The sequence below is a fragment of the Notolepis coatsorum genome, assembly GCF_963971535.1.
Source record: "Notolepis coatsorum genome assembly, chromosome: 8".
Classification (NCBI taxonomy): Eukaryota; Metazoa; Chordata; class Actinopteri; order Aulopiformes; family Paralepididae; genus Notolepis; species Notolepis coatsorum.
Window position 1 is genome coordinate 151088166 of NC_140172.1, and position 27017 is coordinate 151115182.

A 27017-nucleotide genomic window follows, 5' to 3' on the forward strand; every position below is an offset into this window, starting at 1 on the left:
CGGCGGTGCGTCTTAAGCTTCCTGCGTCTTTGCACATTCACCCCGGTTTTCCATGTGTCCCGGGTTAAGCCTGTCTCTCTCAGTCCCCTGATGCCTCCTGCTCCGGATCCACCTCCTCCCAAGATGGTGGACGGTCACCCTCAGTGGCAGGTCCGCCGGTTGATGGGCGTTCGACGGCGGGGTCGGGGGTTCCAGTACCTGGTGGACTGGGAGGGTTACGGCCCGGAGGAACGGAGCTGGGTCTCCCGCCAGCTCATCGTGGATCCCGGCCTGATCACCGACTTCCATCGTGCCCATCCGGGCGAGCCGGGTCGGCCTGGTCGCCGGGTGGCTCCCGTGGAGGGGGGGGTACTGTGAGGTTTTGTCCGCTGCCCACCCACTCGCTCCGTTCCTTTAACACTTTCCGTGCCACTCACGAGATTTCTCGGGTTTTTTTATAGGTGGTTGCGTGCCACTCACGAGATTTCTCGGAATTATTATTATTATTATTTTTTTTGCGATCTGAAAAATTATTGCATCACCCGAGCCTACCCGAGTATAGCCGAGCTGCGCCGGTGATCACTGTGGAAAAAAGCGCCCACTGTCGTCTCCCAGATGACATAAGTGATTTTGGAATGGACTCAATGAAAATGAATGGGGAAAAAAATCCGGTACTCCACATTTTCCAGTTCACTGATAAAGCCGGGGTTACCACAGTTCATTCTGGAGCCTCAGATCCCCGCGGATCATGGAGATCTACAGTCTCGCGTTGGATCCATACACTTATCGATTTTTTCGAATGGTGATCAGGAATTGGAATATACCAGTTGGATACCATCTGATGTCAGGTAAGGACTCTATGTTATCAGTGGTAGGATAATCAGAGTAAGTTTGATGAAGTTATAAGCTGTTTTGTGAAATGTCTTCTTTCGGTTTCACTGTAAAAATCTGTGAGGAAATCAACAGAGCGATTATCAGTGCGCGGCCGTAATGTGCTTGCGTGCACGTATAATATTGATCATCTAGCGTTTATTTGAAAACTATTCATAAAAAGGCCGACGAATATCAACGTTGTGGAATATTCCACTAAAAGACGATTTTCATAGAATGCTCCAGAATGAGCTGTTTTTTATATCAAAACGGGGGCTTTTCTAACTGCTCTGAAACGGAAACGACGCGATAAAAAAACAATCTGCCTTCACAGCACTGACTGGAAAATAGTCTTTGATAATGCGATGGGCAGATTAGACACATAGCCATAATTTAAAACATAGATTAGGCGATATTAACGTTAACATTGGCGCCGATGGTGGCATTCAAGCGGTAAAACGGAAAACCAGGCGTGGCGCTCAAAGTGTTAAGGTATTTTGTTAAATTAATTGCATTCCGCGCCTCACGCTTCTATCCTGTAAGATGCCGTTTGATTGGTGCTCTCCCAACCACACGCTTCTGGAGCAATGATCAATTTCATCCCGCAGCTGTCACAGCTTGTCATCAAGCGCCCCTTGGCTTTAAATACCCTGATCTCCCTAATATTGATGTTGGATCGTTTTGAAACATTCCCTGCATTTGCCTGTTCCTTCCCGTCGCTGCTTTCCCTGTTCTGTTGCTTCCCAGGACTCTCGTGAAATATTCCGTTTGGAGAACCTGCTTCCCCGTTACGAAGCGTCCGCCTCGTTTGATCTGCCCGCTTTACGCGTTGCGCTCTGGTGAGTTTTTGTAAACAGTCTTTTGGATCTATCGTTTTTGTGTGTTTGTAAAGCACCGAAGAGATCCCGTTTTTGTTCATACTGTTCTCACCTTTTTGTCTGTTGGAATTACACGTTTGGATTACCTAATTGTTTTCACTCTGGACACTGCTCACTGTGTGTTTCACACCGAAGATCTGTCACTTGGATTATTTGTTTGGACAATTCACCTCACCAGTCACCTGTCAGTTTCAATTGTGCGCTGAGCTAACTCGGGTCTCTCTCTTCCTCTCCGCCACCATCTGGAGCATATGCTGGGAGGATCTGCAGAGCGGCTCAGACGTCACGGACAAATTCCACAACATCACCTTCTGGGAGAAGCTGCAGAGCAGCAAACATTCCTCACATGCCTGTTTCCCAGTTTGTTCTGTTCACCACCTAATTCATTCTTGTTACTCAGTAAATAAACACGCCCTTGATTTTGGCTGACTCTGAAACAACTCTCTCTGTGCCGTTTGTGTTTGGGGTCGGTTTCAAACCCTAACATATACATTTTGTACATGTCCCTTACCTACTCTTACTAGTTACGCTGCTGGCCAGTATGACTTACTACCATATTGTCTTTATACCTGTATCACTGTACATGTTAATACTATATCTATATCTGTACATATCCCTTACCTACTCTTACTAGTTACTAGGGGTGTAAAGGTGTTGAGATAAGAGACTCTGTATGGGATTGTTAGTAACTGTCCAACTGTACATATGACTGTTTACACTAGTAACTGTTTATCTGTGTAGACAATTGTCTCCATCAGGTGATTGCCTTGGTGCATATATATCTATCTCCACTGGAGGGCGCTCTGGGCATAGCCACTCAGGTATTCTACCTTAGGGCGCCTATAAAAGAGGTGGTGCCCGGCCCTATCGTTCTCTCCTCCAACGTCTCTCAAAGAGAGAAGAGTGTTGTACAACTACTGCTTATGTGTGAATAAAAGAAGCCACGCCAGTTCAGGCACAAGATAGAAACCATGCCTCTTGACCACATTATTGACGCCCTGAAGTGAGTTCTGTTAACAGGTTATGGGCCCAGATAACGCCGGGGCGAAATAGTGGAGGTACTGTATCAAGCTTAGCTGAAGTTAAAGGCTAGGATAGCGCCGGGAGCACCGCGTGGCTAGTCGCTAGGCCGACCAGAGTAAAAAGCTAAGCATACCATTAACGAAGAGGATGGAAAACCAAAGAAGAGACAAGTGGTCGACATTCACTGGGAAAGCAGAGAACTACGAACTCTGGGAAGAGCGCATGCTATGCTGCATGCATGGGGCGGGGCTGAAGGAGACGATCCTGGGAGCCCCCACCGGAGAACTAACAGCGGAACAGCGAGCCATATTCCCCACACCAGAATGGAGTGGCAGAGAGGGAATGGCGCACTCTTTTCGAAATGGCTAGGTGTAAGCTAGTAGACAGTAACTTACCTAAGAGTCTATGGCATTATGCGGTGCAAAAAGCCGCTTACACCAGAAACAGGTGCTTTAATAAGCACACAGGCACCACCCCGTATACAGCACTGACAGGAAAGAAGTGTAATCTAGCTAGGATGCACCAATTTGGATCAGTGTGTTATGCTTACCTGCAGGACAGAGGAAAGCTTGAGTCCAGATGTGAAAAAGGACTCTTTGTAGGGCACGACAAAGGAAGCCCCGCTTTCCTAGTGTATTATCCCGGTAAAGGGAGAGTGCAGAAACACAGGTTAGTCAAGTTTGTCACAAAGACAACATGTGAGAACGAGACACAGACAGAGGAGCCAGAGCTGGACTCCAGAGTAAGGTGTGAAGAAACAGAGACACCTCAGCCCAGTGTACTTAGCACGGTCGTGCAGACAGACAGTCAGCAAACCCCAGAGGGCGATGACGAGGAGCACCCGAGGGTGATGTCACGTGCCCCAAGCAGTGGGAGGTATCCCTCAAGGGAACACAAACCCCCAAAGTATCTGACAGACTATGCCCGGAGAGAAAGTGACGAGGATGACAGTACACTTACCACCATTGATTACTGCTACAGAGTAGTCAGTGGGGTACCTCAGACCTTTAAAGAGGCCAGAGTGTCCCCTGAATCAAGTAAATGGGAGAGAGCAATGGATGAGGAGATGAGGTCCCTAGAGGACAACCACACCTTTACTCTAACCAAGTTACCAGAGGACAGACAGACAGTGGGAGGGAAATGGGTGTATTCAATCAAGGAGGGTATTGAAGGCCACGACAAGTACAAAGCGAGGTTCGTAGTTAAATGTTTAAATACTGAAGGAGGGTACTCCATGTTTAAATACGGAAGGAGGGTGGCTACATGCTTAAATGCAGAAGGAGGATACTCCAGGTTTAAATACAGAAGGAGTAGATTCCAGGTTTAAATACCGGAGTGGATTCCATGTTTAAATACAGAAATGGATTCTATGTTTAAATACAGAGGTGGATGATTTAATTATGTGGAAAAGATCCTGAAATGTTTTGACATGCAAGAATGTAGAACAAGGGAAATACCATGTGACCAAGAGGATGCTCAGAGATTGACAGATGTAAACATTTACAGAGAAGCTGTAGGTAGCCTCATTTATTTGACAACATGTACTCGCCCTGACCTATGTTTTGTAGTGAGTAAATGGTCACAGCATTTTGCTGACCCCACAGAGGAGCACTGGATTACAGCAAAACATGTTTTTCGTTATCTCAAAGGTACAGCAGATAAACAGCTTTGTTTCAGAAAGAGCAGCGAGGGCTTAGGGCTTAAAGCCTACAGTGATGCAGACTGGGCAGCTGACACCACAGATAGAAGAAGTACCACAGGATATTGTGTGAGTCTGAACTCAAACAGCTCACTGGTTTCATGGAAAACAAAGAAGCAGCCCACAGTGGCACTATCAACTTGTGAAGCCGAATATATGGCTCTAGCTATGACAATACAGGAATGTATTTATCTAGAACAACTGCTCGAAGGAATGGATACCTATGTATATAAGAAGACTGTTGTTTATGAGGACAACCAGGGAACCATTGCGATTGCTAGAAACCCTGTGTGCCGACAGAGATGTAAACATGTCGATATAAAATATCATTTCATCAGATCTGTCATCAGAGAAGAAAGAATGACACTGATTTATTGTCCAACAGACGACATGGTAGCAGACGCTATGACGAAACCTGCTTCCAAACTGAAATTGAAAAGATTTGCAGAGGTCATGTTTGGTGTGTAAATATTGCCTGTTATTTAGTATTGACTGCCATATTCTTTTTGATGATTCTGAACTGTATTATTTTCTTGGTTTTTGGAGAAGTTGTACAGTATACTAGACAACCCTAAGTGGGAGTGTTAAAGTTAGAGGTTATATATGATTGCTAGTAACTGTCTAACTATGCATAACTGTTTCCACTAGAGGGCGCTATAGGCGGAGCCGCTAATGCTACCGCCAGGTGCAGGGTATTTAAGGAGATGTCTCCTCCCCCTCTACCTCTTTCCCACCTACCTCTCACGGAGAGGAGATCTCATGTGCTGCTGTGTGCCAATGTAAATAATAAACCACGCCGATTAAAGGCTGAAGGGAGAAACCATGTCTCATGAACATATTATTGTCGCCCCATAGCCAGACTCTGTCAACATAACCCCTCCTTCCTTATCTTACCTTACTTATCGTATTGCTTTTTTAAACTTACTTGTATTTCTTACCTTGTAGTTTTTTCTACTTGTAGGGCCTATTTCTTTTTTTATCTTACTGCTTTTTCACACTTTCTTGTATTATCTTACCTTCCTTAACTTAAATTGGTTTCACACTTTCTTGTATTATCTTAGCTTCCTTAACTTACTGCTTTTTCACACTTTCTTGTATTATCTTACCTTCCTACTGCTATTTTACACATACTTATATTTCTTATCTCACTGCTTTTTTACATTTGCGTGTATTATCTTACCGTCCTTAACTTACTGCTTTTTTACACTTACTTGTATTTCTTATCTTACTTGCTTTTTTACATTTACTTGTATTATCTTCCTTCTTTAACGTAATGCTTTTTTACACTTACTGTAAAATTGTATTATCTTACCTTCCTTAACGTAATGTTTTTTTTATACTCAGTCGTGTTGCTTATCTTACTGCCTCTGTCTTCTTCCTCTCCAAGGCCTCGTCTTCCTCCCTGCCTCATCTTCCTCCCTGCCTCGTCTTCCTCCCTGCCTCATCTTCCTCCCCGCCTCCTCACACTATTTCACGTCTTTGCTCACTACTCGCTCCTCCACTTTTGTCTCACTTGGCGTTTTTTAGACATTAAGGAAGTCTTATTGATGGACATCCCTCCTTTGTCCTCCCTCTTCTTCCTGTCTCTTATTGTCTGTCCCCCACCTCTGCAGGAGTCCACTTTACCCCCTCCCCGGCGTGGAGCCCTACTGGGGGGGTCTGGAGGCCAGCCACTACAGGCCCCCACCCTCCAGCCCACAGTGAGTTGGCCAGCCACTGACCACCTAAGTGACTACGTCACACAGATGCACTTGCAAAAGGACCATATTTGGAGCGTCGGATCCAAAATCGTCATCTATGGGGAAATAAGATAATAAAATAAATGTGATTTCAAACTATAATTCACCTCCCAGATCTGTGGCGGCCGCAGCCACTCCAAACATTTGTGCATAATTTTTCAAGCATAAAGAACGCTATTATGACTATTCGTTGTATTCGATCACAGACATCTTGTCAGCAGACAGCAGGTGATTGTAATCAAATAACAGCTGCTATAGATAACGTTCATGTCGCATTTTTTTTATTATTAATTCATTAATCAATAATCTTTTTTGGGGAAAAGCAATACTTTAATTCCGCACCTTTCTAAAAGCTCTGTGGATGTATTGTTGTTGTTCTGTTTTTTAAATTATTACACTATTTGATTACATTACATTTGATCTATAGCACTTTTAAATGACAACGGTGTCCAATGTTCTGTGGCATTGCACCACACTGGCTGTCATGACACATCATGTGAATTCTATGAATACAGTTTTAGGATTTTGAAGCCTATTAAATATATTTTTTTAAATCCTTGTTAGCAGCAACTGAGCTTAGCGCCTGATGGCCAGAGAATTTCACTCTTTTGGCATCTTAATTTTTTTGTAATGCCGTCAAACAGTGACCTGCCACGCAACATTGCACTTTGTTCTGATATGTGGGTTGGAGTTGAGTAGGGATAGGGTTGCTATTTCTGGTCACACCTCAGGCTCTGTGTGTGTGTACTGTATATCATGTATACATACATATATTATATAGTAACGTATATTGTGGATTTCTACAGAACCCCTCTCCGGTCCCCACTCAACTCCAATCCAAACATCAGACAAAAACAAACAAAAAATGTGCATGAACAAAAATGCAGTACCAAGAGGATTTACTTTGTGTCCAGAGGGCGTTGTTTGATGGCATTACAGATTCTACCTTTAATTAGTCAAAGGCATCAGATTGACAGAAAAAAAAATATTTTCAACCAATCAAATGCTTAAAGAACACAGCCATTGACAAAACCGAGGGACAAATACCATTAATTTTCACCATAGAGAATCGTATTTCTGGATCCAGACGCTCGGTATCAAGCCCAGAGTGATGGAGTCACTTAGCTGGTCTACAGTCAGCTGTTCCTATACAGCTCTGACACCCTGCCCACCCCCTCCCCACCCCTCCCTTTTGCAAGTTTGAACCCCCTTGGCTCCACCCCCAGTTCCAAAGCCCCACATTAGGTCCCGGTCGGACAGCTTTCTGGCCACGGCAGGTTTCAGTGCATGCTGATGCACATGTTGGCTGTACTGGATATGATATCGCTTGGTGTTCAGTCGATCATTATGCTCTCATATAGTGCATAGTGCATCCGAGCAATTTTTCAGGTCGAAGTTGAACTAATTTGAACTTTGACCAAGCAGCGTTTGGAATGGAAGGTGAACGGTGAACCACAAGAGGATTTGAATGGTGTCGGATGAGAAACGAGAAAGAATTCAAGCTAATGTGATGCTAATGTGACTGCAGCCTTAGTTGGTTATGATAAATGTGGACGCATGCTTCCATGTGCTGCTGGTCAAAAGTCTTCTGTGAGGCAAAAATCATCCAGGGGTGAGCATTAAACTCTCCTGTAGGTTCTCCCAAGCGCTATGGTGCGTTCATCAGTCTTGCAAGAAGAATAACACTGCCTATAGATCCATGAGGACCAGTGGATTTTCATGTTTCCACGTCTTTTCTTTCCCAGGCTCTAGTAATGTAGATGCACTTGGCCAATCAGCAACACTGCACCTTGTCATGATCTCCACTTAAAATGTTGTTTATGAAACAAATCCTTACCTTAACCTCATGTGAATAGAGAATTCTGATCATTCCGTTTCAAAGCTTTCCTGAACTATGGCATGGAAAATGTTTGCAGACCTGTCCAGCTGTTGGTGATCATTTCAGGTTCAGGTCTGTGTTTGTGGACTTTTCTCTAATTTCTCTCCTTTACCAGGATCTGATGTAACCTTCACTTGTATGTGTGTTCATTATCACAGTCCACTCCTTATTGTTGCTGTCTTTATTGAGACAGTAGGAAGGCAGAGATGGAGACAGAGTAGAGGAGACACAGGAGAGAAGGTTCTTTATTGAGACAGTAGGGAGACACAGGAGAGAATATTCTTTATTGAGACAGTAGGAAGGCTGAGAGGGAGACAGAGTAGAGGAGACACAGGAGAGAAAGTTCATTATTGAGACAGTAGTAAGGCTGAGAGGGAGACAGAGTAGAGGAGACACATGAGAGAATGTTCATTATTGAGACAGTAGGGAGACACAGGAGAGAATATTCTTTATTGAGACAGTAGGAAGGCTGAGAGGGAGACAGAGTAGAGGAGACACAGGAGAGAAAGTTCATTATTGAGACAGTAGCAAGGCCAAGAGGGAGACAGAGTAGAGGAGGTTCTTTATTGAGACAATAGGAAGGCTGAGGGGGAGACAGAGTAGAGGAGACACAGGAGGGAAGGTTCTTTATTGAGACAGTAGTAAGGCTGAGAGGGAGACAGAGTAGAGGAGACACATGAGAGAAGGTTCATTATTGAGACAGTAGCAAGGCCAAGAGGGAGACAGAGTAGAGGAGGTTCTTTATTGAGACAGTAGGAATGCTGAGGGGGAGACAGAGTATAGGAGACACAGGATAGATTGTTCTTTATTGAGACAGTAGGAAGGCTGAGAGGGAGGGAGAGTAGAGGAGACACAGGATAGATTGTTCTTTATTGAGACAGTAGGAAGGCTGAGAGGGAGGGAGAGTAGAGGAGACACAGGAGAGAAGGTTCTTTATTGAGACAGTAGGAAGGCTGAGAGGGAGGGAGAGTAGAGGAGACACAGGAGAGAAGGTTCTTTATTGAGACAGTAGGAAGGCTGAGAGGGAGACAGAGTAGAGGAGGTTCTTTATTGAGACAGTAGGAAGGCTGAGAGGGAGACAGAGTAGAGGAGACACATGAGAGAAGGTTCATTATTGAGACAGTATGGAAGGCTGAGAGGGAGACAGAGTAGGGGAGACACGGGATAGGAGGTTCTTTATTGAGACAGTAGGAAGGCTGAGAGGGAGACAGAGTAGAGGAGACCCAGGAGAGAAGGTTCTTTATTGAGACAGTATGGAAGGCTGAGAGGGAGACAGAGTAGAGGAGGTTCTTTATTGAGACAGTAGGGAGGCTGAGGGGGAGACAGAGTAGAGGAGACCCAGGAGAGAATGTTCTTTAATGAGACAGTATGGAAGGCTGAGAGGGAGACAGAGTAGGGGAGACACAGGAGAGAAGGTTCTGGTGGGATGGGATCCCTACTTGTGGTTCCAGAGGCGGGGGACTTCTCTCATCTCTAGACAAATTGAATTACATTCTGGCCATAACTTTTTGAGATGTCCTGTACACAGATAACATAACCATACATATGAAAACATAACCTCCTTGCCAGGGGTAATAAAAGGATCATACTATTTAGCTGATGTGTCCATCAACCTGCCTCTGTACATGAATGGCCTTATCCACCCCCCCCCCCCACCTTAAAAACGCTGGGAGAGCTAGGCTAGCTGATCCGTATCTGCTTCCATCAAGGCTGGTGGAACAGCTAGGCCAACAGCCAGGCTAGCTGGTCCGTATCTGCGTCCATCAAGGCTGGTGGAACAGCTAGGCCAACAGCCAGGCTAGCTGGTCCGTATCTGCTTCCATCAAGGCTGGTGGAACAGCTAGGCCAACAGCCAGGCTAGCTGGTCCGTATCTGCGTCCATCAATGTTGATATCCTCGTTTCAGATCTTCAGAGCTCGCTGGGGTTCAGGGCAGGTGGCTACAGTTAGCCGTCTCTCAACACAGTGAAACAGGTTTTTCATCTAACCAAAATGCTTGTATGAGGGATCTTGAACAGAACACAATATACCAGACGGATTAACGAATGCTTTGAATAATAACAGACACAATGTAGGGATGATATCCATGAGTAGCAGCTATGGCGTTAGCCGTCTTGTCAGTTTGTAGGCATGCTAGCATTAGCTAGCCAGTGTTACCACTTACCACCTACTTTCATTTCATTTCATTTTATTTTATTTTGTTTCGCACATGGTAGTGTATTACAGTACATTACAAATTCCCATAATTCATTTAGTTATTATAATCAAATACACCCATAAGCGAACAGGAGCAGGAAGAAGAATAAATTCTTATTAATACCTGCCCCCTATCCAATTAAATAAAGTCAATTTGATGGTTGGCGCATACAACCATTACTTGCACTAAAGTGCAAATTTAAACAAATTCAAAACAAAACAACTAGAACAAAATCGAGCAACAAATGAACAATCAAACATGCAAAAGATAACTCCAGAGTCTAATCCTTTTCGTAGTCTTCATATTGTCTAATTATTTTCATCTTATAAACATTTTTAAATTGATAAATGTTTTTACATCCCTTTAGGTCATTGTGGAGAGAATTCCACTTTTTTTTATTCCTATCACTGAAGGACACATCTGCTTCTGAGTGGTCCGTGCAAACTGATGTTTAAAATCAAATTTCCTCCTGCTATCCCCACTTTCTGAACTACATACAAACTTATTTTGTAAATTAATCTTTTGTTTTTCAAATTGATGCCACTGACCGCCTGCGTCTACATGTAGTTGCATGATGGGTCTGAACAGTTTTGTGCTTGTTCTGGTGGTATTTACAATTGTATAGCAATTTTGCATTGCCTTAATTTTTATTTCATCTCGTTACAACCAGTAACATAAGAGCAGTGACACGCTTATTATTAAGCACTACACAATGGGTCTCATTCCCGAAATGTTTTCAAATAGTTATTCTGGAAGACTTATCTTAGAACCACTGAGACAGAATCAATGGGTCTCATTCCCGAACGAAGTTACGACAAAAAAATTCGTTGGCCCATTTAAGACATATTTGCATACAAAACAACACCTCCAGAGGTCCTTATAAGGCAACTAGTGATGCAGCTGTGTGCAAATGGATGGCGGAAGTGCTTTGCGAGTCTTGAGAGCCGCGTGATTACGAAACCTAGCGTCAGTCAGTGCCAATCAGAGAGCGTCTCCGAGAAATGCGGCTAGGTTTCGTAATCACGCTTGCGCGCCATCAAAACTAGATTATTTTAATGTAGGCATCATATACAGCTCGTGGTACACCTGCCGCAGAGCGCGCGCACACACACACACACACGCGCGCGTGCAGTACTGTGAATGAATGAAATATAATATATATAGCCTATGGAGGGCGTAATGAATGAACGCAGTATGGCTTATTATTCCATAATTAAGCCTATACTGTTCATTCGTAGGCGCACACAAGACTTGTTATGGAATATTAATGCAGTCTATTTCCACCGATTAGCTTTAGTTCTTATTTATTTATCCACTGTCATTTCAGTGTTGGTGTATAGGCTATATAGTGTATTTCAATATAAGTGTAATTGATTAATGATATATTCGAAGGAATGCAGGTTTATAGCTATATCAACCCCCTCCAATGTACAGTAAATGACCAAGTATGGTTTTGTCAATATTCCAATGTACAGTTTTGCTTGTACAGTGTAAGTCTATCCCCCACCCACCCCTCCTACCCAACCTCCTCCAACAGTTTCTACGTCAAATGTACTCTCTTTTCTGGACTCTTTTTGTATCACAAACAGTAGGCCTACTGTATTTGCAAATCTGGTATGTCATAAATGTATAGATGTAGCAGTACTGTCTATCTGTGTCGTGTGTGTCATATATGTTATGATGAATTGAAAATGGGGGACCCTGATGTAAACAAGACGAAAGTCTTTCTCTGGTCTGCATCCCCTTAACAATTGTATGTAATTGAGCTGTACTGTACTGTACCCATTCTGCAATCTGTTAATAAAGTTTTCAATCAATCAATCAATCAATCAATCAATCAATCAAACAAAGGTCTGTCCCATTGTATACCAATCAATGGGATACATTGCATGTTGACCTGCATTCTTTCAAATGTATATAATTAATCATTAAAACAGATGTGTAACAAATAAGAAATACAAATTCCACAGAAGGCATTAAATAATTATTATTTTCAATCATTTTACAATAATTGCATAATTGTGTTTGAATATCTGAGTAATTAAAGTAACTATACATTTGTCCAAAATAGCTGGTTCAGATATGGTTAAGCAGCTGCCCTGTGATCAGATGAATCCATATTATCTATTTTTCCGACATCAAATGCGTAATTTCTTATGGTACAAATATTGTCATATTTATTTTAATTATGATTAAGTAATTAATTCCAAGGAGGCCTGTAGCGTTGACATGAAGGAATCACTATGAGAACACAGTCTGTCAAGTTAATACAATTTTCAATTACTCAATCAATCATAAGACTGCTCCTCAGCACTCTTAAATCTGCTCTAAGGAAAATTTGGGGACTCTCGCTCCCAGCCCTATTATGTCTTAAATGGGCCGAAATCTGGCTAAGACAAAAATTTTGGTCGTAAATTCGTTCGAGAATGAGACCCATTGACCATACATTACATAAAGACTTTTGAATTTCATGAACAATTGTTTATGCGAGGTACCACAAAGGTAATCACTTATATATATATAGTTTCAAGTTTCAAGTTTCAAGTTTCTTTAATAGTTGTCATACAGAAGTACAGAATACTTTCATACAAAATGCTTCTTACTGTTACGCTCCAGAGACTGTGCTAGACAAGATAGTATCAAATAACATAGTATAGCATGTAAATTAGAAGTAGAAAATGAGGTCACAGTGTTCAGTATAGACATATGTACAATGTTCGATGCAGAATAGACGTAACTGAGTTACCATATAATATACTATACTATGCAGTGTACTAATGTACAATATTATATAGTGCAAAGCAGAAATGCAGAAATGGGATGAGGTACAATTTAGGTACAATTTACAGTAAGGTGTACGAGTTGTAGTGCAATCCTTCATCAATAAATATAAAGTGTGGGGAGTGGGTGCCACAGTGTGTTTGTTTAAAGTGAGTGTGTGCTATAAAGTGTGGGGAGTGGGTGCTACAGTGTGTTTGTTTAAAGTGAGTGTGTGCGTGTGGATGTGTGTGCTATGTGCGTTTGATGGTTGTTGTTGTGTAGTGTTCATTGTTCGTTAAGCAGCCTGATGGCCTGGGGATAGAAGCTTCTTCTGAGTCTTTCTGTGCTCGCCTTGAGACTCCGGTATCGCTTGCCTGACCGCAGCAGTTCAAAGAGGCAGTTGTTCGGGTGGCTCGAGTCCTTAAAAATTCTCTTAGCCTTCCCCCTGCACCGCTTGTTGTAAATGTTCTGGAGGGTGGGGAGCCCCCCTCCGATTGTGCGTTCGGCTGAACGTGTCACTCTTTGTAGTCTGCTTCGGTCTTGTGCAGTGCTATTCCCAAACCAGGAGGTGATGTTGCCAGTCAGGATGCTCTCTATTGTACATGAGTAGAAGTTCTTAAGGATCTTCTGACTGACTTGGAACTTCCTTAGGCGCCTGAGGAAGTAGAGGCGTTGTCGTGCCTTCTTCACAACACTGTCAATGTGTGTGGTCCATGTCAAGTCCTCGGATATGTAGGCTCCGAGGTACTTAAAGCTGTTGACTCTCTCAACCGGTGCCCCGTCGATGCTGAGGGGGCTGTAGTCCTTGACCCCCGACCTCCTGAAGTCCACAATCATCTCCTTTGTTTTGCTGACGTTCAGGGAGAGGCTGTTTTCCTGGCACCATCCCGCCAGGACCTTGACCTCTTCCAGGTAGGCCCTCTCGTCGTTGGCAGAGATCAGGCCCACCACCACTGTGTCGTCGGCAAATTTGATGATTGTGTTGCTACTCCGCTGAGCCACACAGTCGTGTGTGTACAGGTAGTAGAGGAGGGGACTCAGAACACAGCCCTGGGGGGCCCCTATGTTGAGGGTGATGGATGAGGAGGTGCAGTTGCCTGCTCTCACCACCTGGGGTCTGCCCGTCAGGAAGTCCAAGACCCACTGGCAGAGGTCATAGTTGAAGCCCAGGTCCCTGAGCTTGGCTATGAGTTTGGAGGGGACTATGGTATTGAATGCCGAGCTGTAGTCGATGAATAGCATTCTCACATAGTTCCCCTTCCTCTTGTCCAGGTGTGATGCTGCTGTGTGCAGCACATGGGCTATGGCGTCCTCCGTGGACCTGTTGGGGCGGTATGCAAATTGCAGGGGGTCCATGTTGATGGGGAGGGAGGAGCAGATGTAGCCCTTTACTAGCTTCTCAAAGCACTTCATGGCTATGGAGGTGAGAGCTACAGGGCTGTAGTCGTTGAGGCAAGAAGGCTTGGATTTTTTGGGTACAGGGATAATAGTGGACTTCTTCAGGCAGGTGGGGATGACAGCCTGTTCTAAGGACAGGTTAAATATGTCAGTATATATATATATATATCTTGCTCTTTCAACAATTTAACTGACACTGCATTGCATAGTAATGGAGATGCATCCACAATGTGTAATTGTTCATATGTATTGTATTTTCTATTACAAATATATACTTATAAAAAATATGATATTGAATAGTTTTAGCAAAAATAATCAAAATGTTTTGGTTTGTCTCTGCACTTTGACAAAGTAGATTTGCTTTTGACAGAATAATGTTTAAGTACACTGAACCATGGCAGATAGTTGCCCTGGAATGAATGAATGAATGAATGAATGAATGAATGAATGAATGAATGAATGAATGAATGAATGAAAACTTTATTTAACAGATTGCAGAATGGGTACAATACAGTACGTCTCAATACACACAATTGTTAAGGGGATGCAGACCAGAGAAAGATGTTTGTCTTTCTGGAGCATGGAACATACACAGTAGCAGAGAGAAAGTCATTATTTTCCAATGGCAACTGCCTTAGAAACTCAGAATCACCAGAGCCGCTATGAGCAACAAAGAAAAAAGCGAAAGCAACTAAAATCAGCCATGGTCAAATGTTGTACTATATAACTGAAGCAAATCCTTCTACTCTCCTTGCACAATAGAGAACCTAGAATCTACAGTACTCTTAATTTTGAATTCCACAGTATGAAATGCAGTTCACACACACACCTATCTGCCATCAGCTGGGTATAATGACGGTGATAAAATGACAGCACAGGAATCATGGCCGTTTAGTTTGACGTGATATAAACATGTTAGGGTTAGGGTACCCATCCTATCCGTTTACCTTCATCATCAAGATGGTGGCGTACGGTAGGTAGCTGAGCTGTTGTTCAATGTGTGTACAGTATCACGTTGTTGTTTACCTAAAGTGTTAAAATGAAATGATGGAGGCGGCTAAGTGGCGCAGTGGGCAAGACGCTCGCCACTAGTGCAGGAGATGCTGGGTTCGAGCCCAGCTCTCGGCATTGCTACCAGCTTGGCTGGTCGTTCATACTAACACAATTGGCAGTGTTGGGGGTGGGAAAGCTGGTGGGTGGGTCCTGGTCATTGTAAACAGCGACTCCTATAGTTCGGTCGGGGTGCCTGCTCAGCGAGGAAAGGATCTAAGGGGGGTAGTGTGATCCTTCCAGACGTTACACTCTCCCAGTGAGAGTCCGCACTGCCAGGTGAAAAGAAGCGGTAGATTGGCTACACATGTGTCGGAGGAAGCATGTGATAGTCTCCTCCCTCCCAGACCGACGGTAGGGGGTAGGTGCGCAGCGACCAGGAAGGGGATTGGGAATTGGCATAACGACTAACATTGGGATGGGAGAAAACGGAGGAAAAAGGAGAGGGAAAAAGATCAAAAAGAAAATAAAAATAAATGAAATGAAATGATGGAAAGATGATGACACGTGAGTTATGAATCTCTTGCTCCTGGTTGACTCTGTCAAGTCTATAATGTCCTGCAATCATTTAAATTAAATTATCGCTGTTATTATTAAATGGCTCCATGGTATTTGTAGAACGGACATTCAAAGTGGCGGTGACAGTCAATCACAAAGCACAATTGCATCACAATATCCTTTTGGGAATACACTATACATCACTAAGGCAATTCCTCTGAGTGAGTAGGAGATGGCCGAGACTGTTTCCCTTGCATCTCATTGAGTTATTACTCTACTTCGGGGCTTCTGATGGTGCCGAAACCACGCTGTTGTGATTCAATGGTGCTTGTACTTCACCTCTCTCACATTACCGCTAAATTGTATCCCCAGGCCATCAGGCTGCTAAACGAACTGCTACACAACAACAACCACCAAACGCACATAGCACACACATCCACACGCACACACTCACATTAAACAAACACACTGTAGCACCCACTCCACACACTTTATAGCACACACCCACTTTAAACAAACACACTGTAGCACCCACTCCCCACACTTTATATTTATTGATGAAGGATTGCACTACAACTCGTACACCTTACTGTAAATTGTACCTAAATTGTACCTCATCCCATTTCTGCTTTGCACTATATAGTACTGTACATTAGTACACTGCATAGTATTGTATATTATATGGTAACTCAGAACATTGTACATATGTCTATACCGAACACTGTGACCTCATTTTCTTCTTCTAAATTACATGCTATACTATGTTATTTGATACTATCTTGTCTAGCACAGTCTCTGGAGCGTAACAGTAAGAAGCATTTTGTATGAAAGTATTCTGTACTTCTGTATGACAACTATTAAAGAAACTTGAAAGAAACTTGAAACTTGTACATAACTAATGATTCCACACAACTAATGATTCCACATAACTCATTCTATTCTGAACAAAAACAAACTCATTTACTGCTTTATTTAAAATAGAAATGATGCTTTAATGATAAGAAAGCCAAGGGAGAATTCTGAGGGTTTAAGGATAAAAACCAAAACAAAACACTGTGTTATCCAAGATTTCTGGTGAATTCTCAGTCCTTATCAAACACATTTGCACACCCGTTTTCTTTTTCAACAAGACCAGACCGGGTCGAGTGTTCACTTGTCCTGTGTCCTTCGTCCCTCAGGTCTTCATCGGGAAAGGTGAGTCCTGAGAGCATGCGCTCCCCGTCAGAGTCGTCGGAGGACGGCCACGACCTACGCCTCAAGAAGATGCCCCCGAGTCCGGGGAAGAAGGAGGAGTTGTCTTTGTACAAGAAGACCAAAAGAGCAATAATCAACAAGACATACCACACCTCCAAACACGAAGCCGAAGCCACTACGCCCATTGAACTCATCAGCCGCGGGCCCGACGGACGCTTCGTCATGGACCCCATCGACGCGGAGATGTCCGTTAAGCCCCGGCGAATCGAGGGCTTCCCCTTCGTGGAAGAGTCGGACCTCTACCCTGAGTTCCGGCAGTCGGATGAGGAGAACGATGACCCGAGGCCCTTACCGCCGATCATGGCCTCCCTTCGACCTCACCAGATCTCGCCCATCTCCAGCCAGGACTCTTACATGCAGCCTCCAGCCTACAGCCCTCGCTTCCAGAGGCCTTTGGAAGGTATGACCATCATGGAGAGCAGTCGACTGCAGGCCACAGGGCAGATCCCAGGCTCTCTCCACCACAGGGCCTTCTACGGTTACCTCGGAAGCCCTGGCGACCATCATGACCCCCCACCTCCTTTCTACATGCCCGACCACAGCCCTCTCAGCTCTGTCATGTCCTCCCCTCCCTACCTGCCCGACGGTCCCTTTGGTCACCACATGCTTGCGGAAGAGATGGGGGAGCGAGATATCCAAAAGTACACCGTCTCCGGCTTCCCCCTTCCTCTGACACTCACCTCTCGCTCCCCAGAGATCTGGCAGGGACTGGATTTCACGTTTGCGAGCCTGGAGGGGCCCCACTTCATTTTCCCGCCACATCACCCTTTGCATCTCCGCCACGAACCTTCCTTCCCTCCTGCACCTCATGTTCTTCCCCTTAGTGCTTTCCAGCCCTCTCCCCTCCCCATGCCCACCTACCCGGCGGTTATGCCACTGGAGGCCCCAAAGACCCATCTAAACAAGTCTCCCAGCAAGGCCAAGCCTCATGGCTCCCCAGCCAAGCATTTCGCTATGCAAGAGGCATATCATCTAGGGCAGCTAAGACACACAAGCCACGGTATGGGTGTACCAGTGTTGCCTTACACCGACCCAATGGCCCACATAATTCCTAGCACATTCAGTAGCCTGGATACTCGGTGGTTTGAGACCAAGCCCCACTTTAGCCCCAGGCAGGTTCGTAGGACAGACCCTGGCTTCCACCAGGTGGTCCTCCAGCCCTCCCGGCTCTCGCCCCTCACCCAGAGCCCCCTTAGTTCCCACGAGGGCTCCCCAGAGATTGTAGTGCGTCCCCGGCCTCGTCCCAGCTTTGTCCAACCTCCCATACCCCCGGAAATGTCAGAGATCACTCTCCTGCCCCCTTCCAGAGCCAGCTTCTCAAGGAGGTCCTCTCCCTCCTCACCTGCCCTAGGCCAGGGTAGCAGGAGGGCAAGTCCCAGCTACCATCCCCACGTGGCCTTTGCCACCTCTGCTACCAGCTACCTGTCCCCGTCACCCCTCATGGAAAGCAGCAACATGTTTGGGCAGATGCCGTCTCAGAGGAGGACTGAGGAGGAGATGCTTCCATCTGAGCCATTTCCACTCCACTTATCAGCTTCAGGGTAGGTGCACTAGGCCTCCAGGGAGGGATATGTGTCATCTGCCCCAGCCCATAATGCTTTGACATGTTAAGTTGCTCTAAAATTTGAACGACCCAAAAAGGCCTTTCTAAGTTTTACCTTTGAAAGTTTAAGACCTGTGTAGTCAATTGGATAGTTTGGTAACACTTCAGTCAATTGTGTTTACTTAGTAGATGACAAAGTAACACCTCTGTGCAAGTTTTAAATGTCTAAAAAACAAAATACCATTTTGCTGTGTAGATTCATTTGATGGGCTTATGAGTGCTTTAGCTCTAAATTCAGTCAAGGCTGCTTTTCATGTCAGACATCAAGTTTCAAGTATTCATCCATTGAATCTGTGAAGCACTGTCTTAAATTTGCACCTTGAAAAATACACCGCCATTTCTTCTGTGACAAACCAATTCCATTGTGGAAACCAATCCTTTGTGACTTGACGAGAAAATGCATTTGCTTCACAGATTACATAACAGACCTTTTGGGGCTACCGTAAGTCTACTGTAAGTCTTTGAAGGAAAAAGAAAAAGTCCAAACCATTTCCAATGCGCTGTGCAGTTTGTTCGACACAAGCCCCCAAAAGCCTGGAAACAAGGGACATCACAGCAGGGTCCCTGTTTCTTCATTTGTGTCATGCTTTATCCCGCTTTCACCTAACAGGAGGGATCCCATAATATTCATCCAATTGATTCCCCAGACAAAACAAGCACCCATTGTTATGTCTAGCGCCAAGCCCTTGAAGATGCCTACCTTGTTTATCATGCGGAGGGATGCTTTAAGGAGAGTCCATCTCGGCAGGCCCTGGGGCCCACCCTCGTCCTTAGTGACCCGACTGCATGACCAACTCTCCCCCTCCCTTCCACCCTTGCCCCCTCCCTAACCCTCCTCTCTCCCATCCCTCCAATTGCCCCCAGGACCCCCCCCCCCCCAGGTCTGACTACCAAGGGAGGCTTGTTGGGCAAAGTGTGTCACAGGGCCTGTCCGCTTCTCATGTAATGCAATGTCTCCATCACTGAGTGTGTTTACATGCACAATAACATTCTGGAAACTAGCTAACGATATCCCAGTTAAGGTCATGAACGTTTATGTGCATTTATAAGATAGTTATATGCACCATTCACTCAACAGTGAACAGGATAACGTGCTCACACGCTTCAGTAGCATCATATCCCAGCGATCATCTGGGCTCCTCATAGTTGGGAGGGATATGAGTTTATCCTGGATGTCATGAACGGGATACGGCCGTTACATCCTCCAAGTCGTAGACAGTGAATCCTCGAGTATCCGGAATAATGTGTGAATATTAATGTGGATGTAAACACACCCGTTATGAATTAGGGGCAGTTTGGTGGTTCTTGATGACTCCTGGAGTCTTACCTGCTCTGTTTTTGATTGATCTCAGCTATCTGGGCAGCGTTGTTGTGACCAGGTCCTCTACTCCGCAATAGGTAAGGGTTGGATCCATGTCTGAAAGGGGGGGGTTAGCAGGTGGGCCTTTTTTTGATCACCTCGTCCTTTAAAGGGGAATACAAGTGTCTGGGTCTTCGTCCAGTCGGGTCCGTTCCTTTTCATTCGATTCAACCTCGCTCAGTTCATCTCCGTTCCTCTTTCCTTTGTTACTTTCTCTCAAAGTGGCTATGCATTTTTTAGTTCTGCAGTATCCAGGGCGGTATGCATTCTGACAGGTAATGCATATGCAATCTTTTAGACGACATGATCGGGTCAGATATGTATCACCAACATGGCGTCATGCTTGAGTGGTTTGCTAACAATGCTCCTATGCAGTGTGAAGTACTTGCCATGCTGAGGTTTCTCTTCTACCACGTGCATTTCTCATGGGTTTAACCACATGTTAAAAATACTGTCAGCACTGACACAGCACCAGTGCAGACAATGGCATTGTCAATTTAATATAATATTTTTTTTCCAATTTGATGGGAGCGTCAAATCACAACATCGTAGACTCCATTAGCCTGCAAGATATAAACAATGAATCTGTGTGGCAAATAAAGGATTCTTTAGGCACTCGTGTGCAGAGTAGGAAGATAGAATTAAACACCTTTATTAATTGGGCATATCAAGCAAAAAGAAAATAATGGTGTTTTGACAGTATAGGCTTGAAAACACTTTGTCCTGGCGACAGACAATCATGCTGTGGCTGATATACTGATGACCAGCACATTTTGGCCTTTCCTTTCATCTTCAGAGAGAGAATATGTCGGCACCTTATGATCAAAGCAAGATACCTCATGATCAAAGACCTACTACTGAACACTTTACCCACATCCATGTGGTGTCAGAGTTATCAGATATACACGTTTATTCCACTAGGAATTACCACCTGAACTCTCTCCCGTGTCCAAGCCTGAGAAACTAGAGATCTTGATAGTACAAAAATTGCCCACGTTGTGATGTAATCGCCTTCCATTTTTTGTTAAAGGTTTTTTAGTTCAGTAACAAAAAATCTGCAACAGTTAGTTGATAGTAAGAAACTATTAAAATAATGCTGTTTGTGATCCATCAACCAAATATTTCATTCACAACATATACGAAGGCTTGGCGCAAAAGTCATTGTTTGATACGTTTCCTGAAGGTATATTAAAAATAAAAGAAAAACAAACTGAAATAAGCAGCCAGAACCAAATCAGAGCTTTGTGAGCTCTGTTTGTTTTTATTTTCTATCAAAACATATCTGCTGTAGTGAATTATCTATCATTTGATTTTTCAAAATGTCACATAACACACCACATCACCGCTATAACATTGGTAAAACTCCTAAATATAACTAGATAGATAAACAGTATATAAAAGGTTGTTATCCAGTAAAGATGTGCTGCTATTAACACAAGAACTTGAGAAAGGGCAACAATGCCTATATCTCCAGCCCCATTGGTCCAGAAACTGTTTAATTTACTGCCAACTACAGGTGTAGACTAGGGCTCTCACTTTAACAAAAAATCGAATTCGATATTCGTTGCAGAATTGTAGACAAGCTATTGAGTCTAAGCTATTTTCAACGTTTTGGCAACTTTTTTTTACCATGGTATGTTTGGTATCATTCTTTTCAGCACAGTCTCACCTATATGACCTGAACGTTTGTTTTCATACTGTACATACATACTGTATACTGTACATACTGTACAACACAAAACACAAAAACTATTTTAGAAGATGTGTTTTTCTACTATGAGGCTGAGCAAAGGTAAACATGCTCCATGAAGCATTAGAAACAATGGAAATGCGGCCTCAGGTTGCCTATGTACAAACAATTATATGTATAAACAATTATTTTCTTACCTCGCCTCATAATCCTCCTCTGAAATGGCACAAAACAACTCCAAACGCACTCCAAAAGACCGACAACTAGCGTGATCACTAGCGTGACCAAAAACGGCGAAGATGATAATACAAATAGATACGTTCATTACCAATCAATCAAACCACCGATTGGACAAGTATTGTTATGCAGCTGCTGAAAGAGAATGTTTTTTTCACGGAAGACGCAAACTGTTTTGTTCTCAACCATAATTTTCTTTGGACAATAAACCTTACAAACTACATCAGCTGCAGCCTGGACATTAAACTCTGTCAACATCCACAACTTATTTTGTTACCCGAGTATAAAAACACTAGTAGGTGCATCGTGGCGCATTGTTCATTTATTAGTTAATGTCAAGCGGCCACTATAGCTTCTCAAACTAACGTTATTTATTTAAATTGTTCCAGTTAATAATAATGAACATAAGTAGCATGGTAATAATACGTAGGTTATTGATCAATGAATGTATTGAATGATACATTAAAGGTGTACAAATGATACACCAGTAGAACTTCTGCACTACTTCTACTGTAGAAGTCATGTTATTTCCTCATTGTCCTGCCTGCCGTCGCCTCAAAAAATAGGATTGAGGCGATATTTAGCGAGGCGACAGAAATAGCTTGCCGACCGTCGCTTCAAAATCTCCTGCCGTGTGTGTTCTCTCATTCATAACAATGAAGGCGATACAATTCTGTCTGTCGGCTCGCTAAAAAAATCGGTCGCCTGGCTAAAATCGCTCGCCGTGTGGGGACCCCTTTAGTCACGCCGGCGGGCTGGTCGACTCCTGAGAGTTTTAATAATGCAAGACTAAAAATAACCATGACCAGTAATTATACTCGTTTTACTGTTTTTACGGGTATCCTCCACAAAAGGTTATTGAAGTTATTATTATTATTATTATTATTATTATTATTATTATTATTATTATTATTATTATTATTATTATTATTATTATTATTATTATTATTATTATTATTATTATTATTATTATTATTTATTATAATTTTTTCAAATTTGAATTTCTCCGTTCACGTTCGAATATCGTGTTTTTATGTAAATGTTTTATTAAATTCGAAAACCGAAAATAATTTGACAGCCCTAGTGTGGACATGCTAGTTCTTGACAATCTGTGATTGCAGTATGTTGCCCATTGCTGAAACACTTTCACCCCATTGCTGGCTTTATTTACATAGTGATTTATTGTTTACGTAGTGATTTAGATTGAAGCCTTTTCCTCCTCTGAGGCTTTTGCATGAGGACTGTCAGTATGAGAGTTAAACAGTTTTACATGACCTTTGTGGCTGTAAAGGTTTTGTTTACATGTGTAATATTTGTAAACATTGGAGTAAAAGAGATTTTGAGTGATGGTTCTAAAAAAAGCTCAAACCCCTTAAGGACATGTGTGAATATACATCTAAAGTTCAGATGGTCAATTTAATGACAGAATGTAGCTTTAAAGTTTAATTTGAATTTGAATATGCCATGGCAGCAACCAAGAATATACACGACTTCACAGCCAGAAAGTTGTACTAAAATGCAAATTGTACTTGCAAAACATGGTACAATCCTGTTCAAGCTGGTATTAGGTTTGCAAAATTTTTTTAAAAAAAAAAGATTTCTGCAAAGATTATTTAGAATAATGTGTAAATAATGTGATAATAACATGGATCTAGGTTAGCCATCTCAAATGATTACATCTCAGACACACTCTTAGCATTCTTCTCAAGCGTGGTACATTCTACCATTTATTATTTTACAGATGCTTAGGTTTTTACAACACCAATCGAAAATATTTTGGTACCCCTGGAAATATTTTGTGTGATTGGTGGTATGAACCCTCCTTTGCTCCTCTGTATAGAGCGTCTCAATTGAGCACAAAGCGAAAGTACACCTAGTTGCAGTTGTAAATTTGGACTGCAGAACAGTTCTCACTGCCATGTGAAGCGAGTGTCCTGCACAAAACTGTCGACCCACTTCTTTCCATTCAGAGAACACAGAGAACTAGCCGAGGGCCAGGCGGGTCGAGGGGGGATAAAGAACCCCCTTGTTTTCGAGTCAACCGCCCTTTGAAGTGCTTTCCAATGTATTCCCCTTTAAAGTCCTGTTCCATGTGCAAACTGCCATGCATGCCATCGCTAAATATTGCTCTTCCGTTTTCCCCAAAAGAGAAAAAAGAAAGAAAGAAAGGAAAAAAAAGAAACAAATATATGGATAAATTCTTGTTACATTTGTTGTCCTAGTGCTTCGCTTTTTTCCGTTTGTTTGGTTTATTTTTTCTGGCTTATTTTTCCGTTATGTGACTGTTCCCAGGTAGCCATTTTCCCCTCCCGCCATCTCTCCCCCTGTCAGCATGGTGAAGCCCATTGTTAGACAGTTTCCATGTCTATATGAATACATATTGATGATGCTTTGTTGCTCAGCTGTGATTCTCCCTCCTGTACTAACAGCCTTGGGTTTCTCTCTGCAGCCGCGGAGGGAAGATGCCCCCCCCCCCCCCCCCCCCCCTCCCTGTAACGCTTTCTGTTTTCTGTGCCTTGAGGGAGCCCAGGGTGTCTGTGGCTGGATCTGTGGGGTCGCCATGTCGTTATAAGTGCCTACACGTGAATGGAAGGACTGTAGTCGCGATCAGAAACTGCTGAATGTGAAGAATGTACATCCCACGTGAAGAAACAAATTGCTATTAAGGAATAGATTATAAATAAAGTTCTAAAAAATGCATACAGAATAAAATGTTATTGTTTTGGTGTTAAGTACAATTCTATCATATATAATGTACTTTTATCATATATTAAAAAAATATATATATTTGGGGATTTTTCTCCTCTGAAACAAACAGTACAAATCATCACATACAGTATTTCCTAATCTTGTGTGTTGCATTATGAGGTAAATGGATGGTCTCTCAAAACCGTGTGATACTTTACTTTGTTTTGTAGTAACGTTGCTCAATCAATTAGAGTAAATTGCATTCATTATGGAATTTTCTAAATGACTGATTAATCATAGCCTTTTTTATTAAACCCCTGAAGGACTACAAAATCCCAAGTTGCACAATGGAATCTCACGAGCCATCCAGATTTAGCTAAATCATTGTGAAAATGAAATGTCTGCTTGCCAAATCCAGATAGTTCATAAGGTAAAGCCAGTGGTAGATTTCACCTCATTCTTCTCCGAGTTCCTGAGGGGTTTCAACGTTGATGTGTGGGCACATGTGCAGCACCTGTGGCTTGGCACTACCAGCGCTGGGTTGAGATGGTTTGGGTCTTGAATTCGGTGGTGTTCTTATCTCGCTGGCCACAACTCACCAAGACGGCTGGACAATGTCCTGTTAAAAAAAAACGGGGGGTAATTGTGCCAAAGGCGGCGTTTGATTTGCATCAATTTCAAATGCCATTTTAACAACCTCTTCACACGTGCCCCCAACATGCCCCCCGAAGAGGCACGTGTAGTTTTGTCCTGCACTGCTCTGCCCAAGTAAAATTTGACTAATTTGATGTTCCACAGTGTCGCCACCCCTTTCGTAACCAACTTTTTGAGGAATGTCTCCAGGTCTTTTGGCAAGAGCCAGGGGTGTGGCTACGCGAGATCAGGTGGTGTTGTATGATGTACAGCTTAGAAGGATAGAGGTCCAGTGGACGGGTATGGCCTGGGGTTACCTGTCTCTCCCTCTCTCTTCTCTCCATCCAGAAAACATGGAGGTGCACAGAGGGCCCTTTCGGGGTCTGAGAGGATCGATGCACTAAGGTACCAACGTATTAAAAAGGCCAAGAAGATGATGATGAACAACAATAACTCTAAGTCCAGAAGGAAAACGGGTGAGGAGCCAGTTCTCTTTTTTTTAGGCAGGGATGCTGTCGCAGATTTCATAGAGTTGCAATCGCTGTTGCTTCACTGACACTGAAATAAATCATTTAAGATAAGTAACAAAATCAGAAATTGGGGCGGCTAAGTGGCGCAGTGGGCAAGGCGCTCGCCACTAATGCAGGAGATGCTGGGTTCGAGCCCAGCTCTCGGCATTGCTATCAGCTTGGCTGGTCGTTCATACTAACGCAATTGGCAGTGTTAGGGGTGGGAAGCTGGTGGGTGGGGATCTGACGTTGTGGACAGCGACTCCTACAGGTCGGTTGGTGCGCCTGTGCAGCAGAATCAGGAAGCAACGGGGGCGGCGTGTCCCTCCCACGCAGACCCTCGCCGCTGAGAGATCGCGCTGTACAGGTGAAAAGATGCGACGGCTGCCTCCTTGTGTACCGGAGCGGACACGTGATGATAAGGCTTCATCCAGGGGAGGGTAGAATTGGACAATACGAAAAATTGGGATGGGAGAAAAAATTTAAAATGGGAGAAAAAGTAGATAAAAAAAAATAAAAATCAGAAATTATAAGTCAAATGTAATGTGTGTGTGTGCGTATGTGTGTGTGTGTGGTTTGTGGGAGTGGCGGTTAGAAAGCAAATTACTTACTTAATTAATTAATTCACTTTAATGAATTACTTAATGTTAACGTATTAATTAATTATTTAATTTTAATGTATTAATTAATTACTTAATTTAATTAATTGTAATTAATTAATTTATTTAAATTAATTAATACATTTAATGTATTAATTAATTGTAATGTATTAATTAATACATTTTAATGTATTAATTACTTAATATATTTTAATGTATTAAGTAATTACTTAATTTGTATTAATTACTATATAAAAGCAAGGCTGAAAAGGTTTGTCAACCATGAACCACCAACAATTAAAAGTAGGAATGGAGACATGTTTTCATTCTCTTGTTGATTGTTTGGGCTTTTGATACAATGATACAATGAACAATATGACAATGACAACAGGTAAATACAGTTTTGACAGTTTTATTGTATTTGCTGTATTTTGCGGCTGTAATTTTTTCTTTTTTTTGATAATATTTATACACA

General features: G+C 43.1%; 1 protein-coding gene across 1 annotated transcript in view; it reads left to right on the forward strand.

Moving 5' to 3' along the window:
• igsf9bb (immunoglobulin superfamily, member 9Bb) overlaps positions 1 to 27017 on the forward strand; it is a gene marked incomplete at both ends in the record, with an annotated part of 506998 nt that overhangs the window by 479208 nt on the left and 773 nt on the right. The window contains 3 exon segments of the mRNA XM_084319954.1: positions 6063 to 6149; positions 17148 to 18764; positions 25783 to 25910. Of these exon segments, the coding sequence (XP_084176080.1) occupies positions 6063 to 6149; positions 17148 to 18764; positions 25783 to 25910 (1832 nt within the window).